This window comes from Myotis davidii, unplaced genomic scaffold (genome assembly GCF_000327345.1).
Source record: "Myotis davidii unplaced genomic scaffold, ASM32734v1 scaffold17, whole genome shotgun sequence".
Taxonomy (NCBI): domain Eukaryota; kingdom Metazoa; phylum Chordata; class Mammalia; order Chiroptera; family Vespertilionidae; genus Myotis; species Myotis davidii.
In genome coordinates this window covers 4,522,242-4,532,383 of record NW_006288624.1, presented here as the reverse complement: position 1 = coordinate 4,532,383, position 10,142 = coordinate 4,522,242, and the positions used below count along the sequence as shown (strand labels likewise).

At 42.9% G+C, this 10,142-nt stretch overlaps 1 protein-coding gene across 1 annotated transcript in view; it reads left to right on the top strand.

Moving 5' to 3' along the window:
* Positions 1-6: 6 nt before the first annotated feature.
* The window catches only part of ARG2 (arginase 2), a 37,777-nt gene continuing 27,641 nt past the window's right edge, over positions 7-10,142 (top strand). Inside the window, exons 1-2 of the mRNA XM_015562042.1 lie at positions 7-168; positions 1,461-1,533. Coding sequence (XP_015417528.1) covers positions 61-168; positions 1,461-1,533 — 181 coding nt within the window. The 5' untranslated portion in view covers positions 7-60. The remainder of the gene's footprint in view (positions 169-1,460; positions 1,534-10,142) is intronic.

The window sequence follows — 10,142 nt, the reverse complement described above, 5'->3', positions numbered from 1 at the left end:
CTTCAGGCGGCGGAGCGCACGGAGCAGCCGGTCGCTTGGCAACGTTCCGCGCTGCCCATCATGTCCTTAAGCTGCAGCCTCTCGCGTCTCCGGACGCAAGTGCATTTCGTTCTGAAAAAGTCTGTCCACTCGGTGGCTGTGATCGGAGCCCCGTTCTCACGGGGACAGGTGAGAACGAGGACCTGGCACCGGGGGACGGGGTCTCCGCCCGCTAGAACCAGAGAAAGCGGAGCGGGTGGGGGGTAGGGGTTCGAAGAATCGAGGAGAGAATGGGGAAAACCTGGTGGTTCTGGCGATTGGGCACAAGGAGAGCACGTGGGACTTTTCCCCTAGAAAACAGGGAAGGAGGGAGGGGATGGAGGAACCCTGTGTGCGATTCGGCGGGGGGCTCCGAGCTGGCGGCTTTCCGCGGCCTCCCTGGGCGGAGCGAGGAAGTGGTGGGTCCCGCGGAGGGTGATGGAGGAGCGGAAAGGACCGAGAGGAGTCCGTGGAGGGGCTAGAGGAGGAGAAACCGGCAGGAATCCGCTGTGTAAAATAGAGAGAGTGGAGGCGAAAGGGAGCGATTTCTAAGAATTCAGGATTCGTTCTCAGAGCATTAACTGGGAAGGAAATTGGCGCTGGCCGCTCCAGCGTCGGCAGGACGGGAGGGGCTGTTTGTTCTCTCTCCGTGAAAGAAGCCCGCAGCCCTGGGAGCTCACGGGTAGGGGAGCCAGGGACCTGGCCCCTGCCAGCCACGTACACCAACCACCAGATCCTCACCGGGCTCAGCCTGTCTTGGCTCCCGCTCGCCCTTCACACATGGGGCTTGGAAGGTTAATTTGATTCCAGTGATTGTTGTTTTCCCCTCCTTCCCTGCAAGTGTGTGACATAGCCAGACCTCGGGTGAAAATATTGAGAACGTCCGGTTTGGGGAGGGTTCTATTGGGAACTAAGACCAGTCGTCCTCCCTTGGTTTCCCTTTCCAGTATTTCAGTGACCCACTATCAACTGTGGTCCGAAAATGTCAAATTGAAATTCTAGAAATAAGCAGTTCACAAGTTTTCAATTGCACCCTATTGCGAGCAGCTGTGATGAATCTCAAGCAGTCCTGCTCTGTCCTGTCCCGGACCCTTTGTCGGGTGCGTTCATGCTGTAGGCACACCCACGGGTTAGTCACTTAGCCTTCTCAGTTATCAGGTTGAGATACAGCACTGCGTGCTCAGCTAACCCTTATTTTATTGTTATAATTATTTTATTATTAGTTATTGTTGTTAATCTGTTATTGTGCCTGATTTATAAATTAAACTTTATCATAGGGTCCGGTACTGTCTGCGATTTCAGGCATCCACGGGGGTCTCTTGGAATACATTCCTTGCGGATACATCCCGTGTAGCATAGCAGATGTCTGTATTTTTGTGAACTATCGCTGTGTTCTTTTCAGTCATCTCCCCTCGCATCTCATTGTGTGATTTGTGTGACAGAAAAGAAAAGGAGTGGAACATGGTCCTGCTGCTATCAGAGAAGCCGGCTTGATGAAAAGGCTCTCCAATTTGGGTAAGTGCGGGATCTGAGGTGTCTGTGCAGGGAGGTAACAGACCGTTCAGTCTTCTCTCTCCCATGCAGGGACTTGGGAAGTGTCTCTCGTCTGCTACTGGATTCCACCTGCAGTTTAAGATCTATCAGAGTCTTCAGGCCAAGTCTTGTTGCAATAAGAAGTGTGTGTGGAAGGCAAGGAGGTAGAGAGGCAAGGCCTGGAACAAGCCGCTAATGACTGCAAAGTGGTGCTAAGGATGCTAGCTCCAACTCTAACTGTACAGTCAACCTTTCCCCCTAAAATTCTGACTTTCCTAACTCACTCATGAGGTGCTTGTGACTCATCTGTCTAGCCAGTTTCCCTCTTTGAATCATCCATTTCTTCCCGAGGATTAATAGCTTTGTATTACTATACGCAGAGCCTTAGATTAGTGTTTTCCAAACTTTCCTGATGATGAAAATCAGTTGGGCTATTTGTTAAAAACACTGGTTCCTAGGCTCCTCCATGGAAGAGTCCGGTTTATTGGCACTGAGGTAGGACCCAAACAGATGCTTTTCACAAACACCCCAGGTAATCAAAAGTAAAGTTGCATTCTTATATGGCACTCAAAATTTACAGGAGCAGAAGTCAATGGAACTCAGTGATAAATGCCATTTATGTAGTAATGGAGAACCCTTTTTTTTTTTAAAACAAGGTTGTTTTTTTATATATATTTTATTGATTTTTTACAGAGAGGAAGGGAGAGAGAGATAGTTAGAAACATCGATGAGAGAGAAACATCAATCAGCTGCCTCCTGCACATCTCCTACTGGGGATGTGCCCGCAACCCAAGTACATGGCCTTGACCGGAATCGAACCCGGGACCTTTCAGTCCGCAGGCTGACACTCTATCCACTGAGCTAAACCAGTCTCGGCGAGAATCCTTTTTCTTAGTAATAGGACATCAAATTCCATTACCTTTATGGTAGGAAGATTCTTCCTTATAGCCAACCCAAGTGTTTCCAGTGGATGTTAGGGGCCATTTTCTCCATTCACATTAGGACCATTCATGTATCTTTCCCAGAGCTGTGAGTGTAAAAGGCATGGCAGCAGGAAGCTATAGATCCTGGAGATAGTAATACAGAATCTAGGTGAGCATGTGCCCCAACCGGGAATCGAACTGTGACCTCCTGGTTCATAGGTCAACTCTCAACCACTGAGCCATGCTGGCTGGGCAATAGGGTCTTTCTCTTTTCTTTTAAATATATTTTATTGATTTCAGAGAGGAATGGAGGGGGAGAGAGAGACAGAAACATCAATGATGAGAGAAAATCATCCATCGGCTGCCTCCTGCACACCCCACACTGGGGATGGAGCCCACAACCCAGCACCCTTCAGTCCGCAGCCAACACTCTATCCAGTGGTTCTCAACCTTCTGGCCCTTTAAATATAGTTCCTCATGTTGTGACCCAACCATAAAATTGTTTTCATTGCTACTTCATAACTGTAATGTTGCTACTGTTATGAATCGTCATGTAAATATCTGATATGCAGGATGGTCTTAGGCGACCCCTGTGAAAAGGTCGTATGACCGCCAAAGGGGTCGCGACCCACAGGTTGAGAACTGCTGAGCTAGGGCACTAGGGTTTCTTTCCTAATCATTTTATTTACTCTCCAAGTTCACCACCAAAGATGAAAGATAAATTGGTAAGATTTAGTGTTAATGTGTCACACATTGCCTAATGGAGGAGGTTTTTATTCTCGCTTATAAATGAGGAAACTGTCCCTTTATATCAGCTATACACATTCTACCTTTTAAAAAAGCAATCTCTGGCAATCACTGCTTTTTAATACTGGATAGACCTGTGCAGCCCATCTGATAAACCGGGCCTGGCCTTGCTCGAATTGCCTGCTCATTGCTGGATTCTGCCTTGCGACTCTTGACAAGAATCGTTTTTCAGCCTCTCACACAGGAGACAGTATTCAGTTGAGGCTGCTGAACGAGGGGGAGGGGCACATTTGTAGCAGCCTGTCCTCAGCCTTACAGACCTCCTTTCCTGTCCCAGCTCATGGTATTTTTCCACTCCTCCCTGGGGCAGCTGTTCTCCCTTAAATACCATAATGCTTCCTCTGTAAACTCTCAACCTAAAGTGATGGTGAAGCTTCAATTTATTTGGTTTTCCCCTTCATTAAAAAAAAATATTTTTAGTTTTATCATTTATATTCTTACCTTGTAGCTGATTGGTAGCCCAATTGGTAGCCAGACTGCTGGTGAGTGGTCAGAAATAGCATCTCACTGCATATTAATAAGATTGTGGCACTCAGCAGATTTCCAGCCTGGGGTTGGGCTAATCTCCAGGAACATGTTAGAGTAAAGTACAGAGAAGTTCCAAAGCTCTATTCAGAAATAGTACCAAAAAAACTCAAGCTCTTCGAGCCCTTTCCAATAAGCAGTATGGGTGAGTTTCAAGGGAGAGAAGACCCAGGGAGAGGTTAACGTTCACAAATCCCTTTGTTCTTTGCCTTCTGCTCTGATGTCCCCGGGCTATCAATGTTGCCATGGCAATGGTTAAACTTCCTGTTTTCTGGAATGAATGTATTTGCCCTGGTGTGAGGCTTGGGAGGCACACTCAGTGGGTCCTCTCTCAAGTAACCACTTAATTTGAATAGATAAAGAGAACCTGAGAGGAGAAATGCAAGAGGCCGTGGCAGAGGCATAGTGCCTCTGCTCCTGATCTGGTTAGCGCTGCCAGCCATGTCATTTGCCCCTTTTTCTTCAGAAGTAGAATGAGTGTGGGGGAAAATAGCTGTAAACTAAGGTTAGTAGTTTAAGGTCTCCCTCATTATAGTTATGGTAATTTGACCTTCCTGTGGTACTTGAAAGAGGTGACAGCCTCTGGCACAATTATCTAATGTGCCACTGTGACCAGGCCAAGAGTCCTGGAGTTCAGGAAGACATTTGGGAGCTATCCTGACCTATTTGGGACATCTATTCCCATTTATTTGTCCCAATTTAGGACATTTGTTCTTCTGTTCCATTTAATCACATTAATTCTTCCAATTCATGAACAGGAGATATAGTTACACTAGAGGCCCAGTGCACAAAATTTGTGCACAGGTAGGGTCCCTAGGCCTGGCCTGCGATCAGGGCCATCTTACCACTGTCAGCAGCTGGCCCACCCCGACACCGCCACTGGTCGCCCTCCATGTGTGGGGTGACTGGTGGGATGATCAGGGCCCCGGCATCGCCTGTGTCCACTGCCACCCACCCCTGGCTCCCCATTCCCCATTGGGTGATCAGCCTGCCAGCCGGGGGGAGGGATTAAGATGTTGGCCTGGTTGTAATGGGTTTGGCTCAGTGGATAGAGTGTCGGCCTGCAGACTGAAAGGTCCTAGGTTCGATTCCGGTCAAGGGCATGTACCTTGGTTGCGGGCACATCCCCAGAAGCGGGTGTGCAGGAGGCAGCTGATTGATGTTTCTCTCTCATCAATGTTTCTAACTCTCTATCCCTCTCCCTTCCTCTCTGTAAAAAACAACAAAAATTAATAAAATATATATTAAAAAAAAAAAGATGTTGGCCTGTAGGCCCCAATCAGGCGATTGGATCCTGCGGGCTGGGGGCAGCTCCTATGTTGAGTGTATGCCCCCTGGTGGTCAGTGTGTGTCATAGCTGACCAGTCGTTCTACTGTCTGGTCAATTTGCATATTGCACTTTTATATATATATAGATTTTTTTGTGTCTTCAATTGCTTTCAACAGTGTCTTACCATTTTTAGTGACTAGGTCCTTCACTTCCTTCCTTTATTCCTAGATAGTTTACCCTTTTTGTTGCTATTGCAAATAGGATTGTTTTTTTCATTTCTTTTTCCAATATTTCATTGTTAGTATTTAGGAACCCAGAAGATTTTTGTATATTGATTTTGTATCTTACAACTTTATTGTATTTGTTTATTGCTTCTAATCATCTTTTGGGTGGAGTCTTTAGGGTTTTCTCTATATAGAATCATGTCATCTGAAAATAGTGACAGTTTTACTTCTTCATTCCCAATTTGGATGCCCTTTATTTCTTTCTCTTGCCTAATTGCTCTGGCTAGGACTTCCCAGTACTATGTTGAATAACAGTGGCACAAGTGGGCATTCTTATCTTATTCCTGAGCTTAGAGGAAAGGCTTTCAGTTTTTCACTATTGAGCATATTAGCTGAGGGTTTGTCATATGTGGCCTTTATTGTGCTCAGGTACTTTCCTTCTATACCCATTGTATTGAGTGTTTTAATTATAAGTGGGTGTTTATCTTGTCAAATGCTTTTCCTATATCTATTGATGAGACCATGTGACTTTTATCTTTTATTTTGTTAATGTGTGTATTACATTAAGTGATTTGCATATGTTGAATCATCCTTGCATCCCTGGAATGAACCCTACTTAATCATGATGCATTATCTTTTTAATGTATTGTTGTATTTGATTTGCTAGTGCTTTGTTGAAGATTTCTGCATCTATGTTCATCAGATATTGGCCTGTAATTTTCTTTTTTATGTGTTATCCTTGCCTGGTTTTGGTCGCAGCATAATGTTGGCCTCACAAAATTAGGAAGTATCCCTCTTCTTCAATTTTTTTGAAGGAGTATATGACCAAAAGGACCTTGAGGGTAGAGGAAGTTTATTCTGCCCCCACAGTTGGCATCATGAATAGGATACCTCACCAGCTGGGCACTGCTTGTGCTGAAGTGCCTGCAGTAGAAAGATCCGGGGACCTCTAGAATGAGCAGGCAAAGGTAAGAATTCTTGCTGAGGCACACTCCCAGTTTGGTCATGCACTCCTCCAAAATATTTATATTAGAAGGAGAAAATTTAGAGTCATATACCATCTAATTTGTCATATTTACTTTGGCTTTTATTTTTTTAATTGAGTTTGAAGCTTCCTACTTTAAAATATAACTTGTCCCTCCAATAAACAATGACATCTCAGGCTGCGCTAGATACATCTTTCTAATATATTTTCCTTTTAATAGTTTTACATTTTGGTATCTGTCCTTTAATCACTAATGGTGTGTGTTCCACACTTAACCAATAGGATAGGTCCTCCATGATTTGACCTTCATCTACCTCTTAGACTTATTTCCACCCACATTCCACCTTGTTTTCATTGCAGCTAGGGTTGTGGGCACTTGACTGAGGTTCCACCACCAGAAACACCTATCCTAAACTTTGGTTCAAATTTCAAGGCAGCAAATAACTCGTTTTGTGATGGGCAATGATGGCAGCAATTGGTCAGTAGCCTCTGTCCATGTAAGCTGCCTTTCCCTAGTAGTGGAGGCACCAGCAGCATCTTCTCTGTACCATCCTGCAATGCAAGTGATGGGGCCAATATTTCTGGGCAATGTGGCCTTTAAACCAGATTAGGGCCCTCTGGGCCTTAATTAAAGATTCTAGGAATTACAGTAATGAAACAGATTGCTTTTCTGCTGGAATTAGCCAGAACAGGTTTCTGTTGCCTGAAGCTTAAAGATCCTGATTGATGATAAAACAGTTTACAAATACCAGTGAGAAACAAAATTTTGAGCCTTGCCTGGTTGATCAGTTGGTTAGAGCATTGTCCCGACTCACCAAGGTTTCAGGTTCTATCCCCACTTAGGGCACATACAAGAAGCAACCAGTGAATGCATAAATAAGTGGAACAACAAATCGATCTTTCTCTTACTTTCTCTAAACACAAAAATAAAAACATCAATTAAAAAAAAATTTTGGACTGGAATCCTCAAAGGTCTTTGTTAATAAATTCTTGTTCCTTTGCTTGCTTTTTTCCTACTACTTTACACAATGTTCTTGAAAGTTAATATAACTCATTAGGTTACAGTTTCTTTGTCCTTTGATTTAGGACTATATTCTAGTCCCTCTGGATTTTAACAACTCTCTGTTCTCTTGGTGCTTTGATTTTTGAACCATCATGTTCCTTACTATGACTTTTGAAGACAGCAGCCTACAGTTTTAATTAAAGTTATCTCCAAGTTCCAGGCCTACTTGTAGCAAACAGACCTACCATAATGTGTTACTGTGAATTATTTTAAATGTGTTATATCTTAAGTGTGGTGGTGACTACAGGACTGCATGTATGCCGAAACTCCTTGAACTAAAAATGTGAATTAATATAAAGTATGTGTCAAAACTGTTTAAACATCCTTTCCAGGTTTAGTTTTCTTAGGAGCAGCTTTTAGTCACTAAAAACTATAACATGTTCATTCATTCACTAATTTGTATATTCAACAACTTGAGCCTACTAAGTTCTAGGTGCTGAGAATACAACAGTGAACAAAACAGAAATTCCTGTTCTAGAACTCTGTGGGGGTGGTTTGAAACAGACAAAAGTAAAATATATAGTATCTCAGCTAATGATGAGTGCTAATGAGTAAATGAAAGCAAGGGACAGGAGGATAGCAAGTATGGGGACAGGGAAGCATTGTATATGCAGATAGGAAGGCCATACTGAGAAGGTGTCAGTGAACAGACCCCTGAGGTGAGGAAAGGAGCCATGTGCATATTTGGGAGAAAAGCATTTCAGGCAGAGGAAACAATAAGTGCAAAGACCTGGGGTAGAAAGGTGCCTGGAGTGTCCAAGGAAGAAGCTATTGCTGGGCTCTTGCCAGTGGATCCCATGTGGGCAGGGGATGGCCTTCTATTGTTTTATTTTTGGTTTTCCAAGAAAAGCCTAAAGTCTGGATTTTTGTGGGAGATTTGAGTTGTTTTTTAAAAAATTGTGATATAGCCATACAATGGGTGAACATTAAAAAAGCATTATACTAAGTGAAAGAAGGCAGACACAAAGGGCACATAGAGCCTGCTGGTGTGGCTCAATGGTTGAGTATTGACCAATGAACCAGAAGGTCGTGATTCACTTCTCTGTCAGGGCACAGGCCTGGGTTGTGGGCTCGATCCCCAGTAAGGGGCATCCAAGAGGCAGCCGATTGATTTTTCTCTCTCCCTCTCTCTCTAAAATCAATAAAAAACATTTTTTAAAGAAAAGTATTGTGTATTTAAAGATGCCTCATATTGCCCTGACCGGTTTGGCTCAGTGGATAGAGAGTCGGCCTGCGGACTGAAGGGTCCCAGGTTCGATTCCAGTCAAGGGCATGTACCTTGGTTGCGGGCACATCCCCAGTAGAGGGTGTGCAGGAGGCAGCTGATCAATGTTTCTCTCTCATCCATGTTTCTAACTCTCTATCCCTCTCCCTTCCTCTCTGTAAAAAATCAATAAAATATACTTTAAAAATAAAAAATAAAAAAATAAAGATACCTCATATTATATGATTCCATTATATGAAATGTCCAAAAATAGGCAAATCCATAGAAACAGAAAGTAGATTAGTGTTTCCCAAGTGCTGGGAGTGGGGGTGGGATGGGGGAGGAAGTGGGGAGTGACTGCTCATGGGAACTGGTTTCTGTTGGAGTGTGATGAAGCTCTTCTGGAATTGGTAATTTGCTCATGCCTTTAGCAAAGGCCTCCATCACCGATGATGTGCCTGAATCTGTTATTAAATCTGTTATTAAATTTCAATATAACTATGTATTTCCTGCTTATATGAGCAGCAAATGGTTTAACTTACATCTTTTTATTTCAAAGTTGTTCCATATCTAACATTTACCATGTTCTAGACAATGTACTAGGCTCTTGCTATTATGTCATTCTTAATCAGTTAAAAGCAAGTTAATGATACCCATTAGGATAGCTAGTGTTAAAAAACAAACATGTGTTGGAAAGAATATGGAGACCCATTAGGATAGCTAGTGTTAAAAAACAAACAAACATGTGTTGGAAAGAATATGGAAATATTGGAACCTCTGTGTCCTATGTAAAATGATATAGGCACTATGGAAAACAGTATGGTGGTTCCTCAAAAAATGAAAAGTAGTATCCAGCAGTTTCACTCCGAGCATATATCCAAACGTTGAAAGTAACGTCTTGAAGTGATATTTGTACACCCATGTTCATAACAGCTTATCCATAATAGCCAAAGGGTGGAGGCAACCCACGTGTCTATTGATGATGAATGGATGAGCAAAATGTGGTTAACACATACAGTGGAATATTATTCAGTCTTAAAAGGGAAGGAAATTCTGATATGTGCTATAGAATAGGTGAACTTTGAAAACATTGTGCTAAATTAAATACACCACTCTCAAAAAGACAAATACATGTTGGATGAGTCCACTTATGAGGTACCTAGAATAGTCAAATTGATACAGAAGGTAGAATGGTAGTTGCCAGGACTAGCGAGAGAGGGAATGGAAAGATATTGTTTAATGGGTACAAAATTTCAGTTTTGCAAGATGAAAAGAGTTCTGGAGATAGATGGTGTTATACTCACAGAACAATGATGAATGTGCTAAATACCGCTTAAAAATAGTGTAAGATGGCTATTTTATGTATATTTTACCACAATTTAAAATATAAGAAGGAACACTTAAAAGTAAATTAGAATAAAAATGTATGAAGAACAAGGAAGGTCACCTAAGGTTGTAGCTTCTTCTCATAGGGACATGACAATGTGGTAGTTGCAATTGCACATGATAATCAGAGCCCAAAATAGAGGTTTAAGAAAAATGGTCCATTTCTCTCTTCGGGGAACAGAGTTTAGAGAGAAATGAATCAGG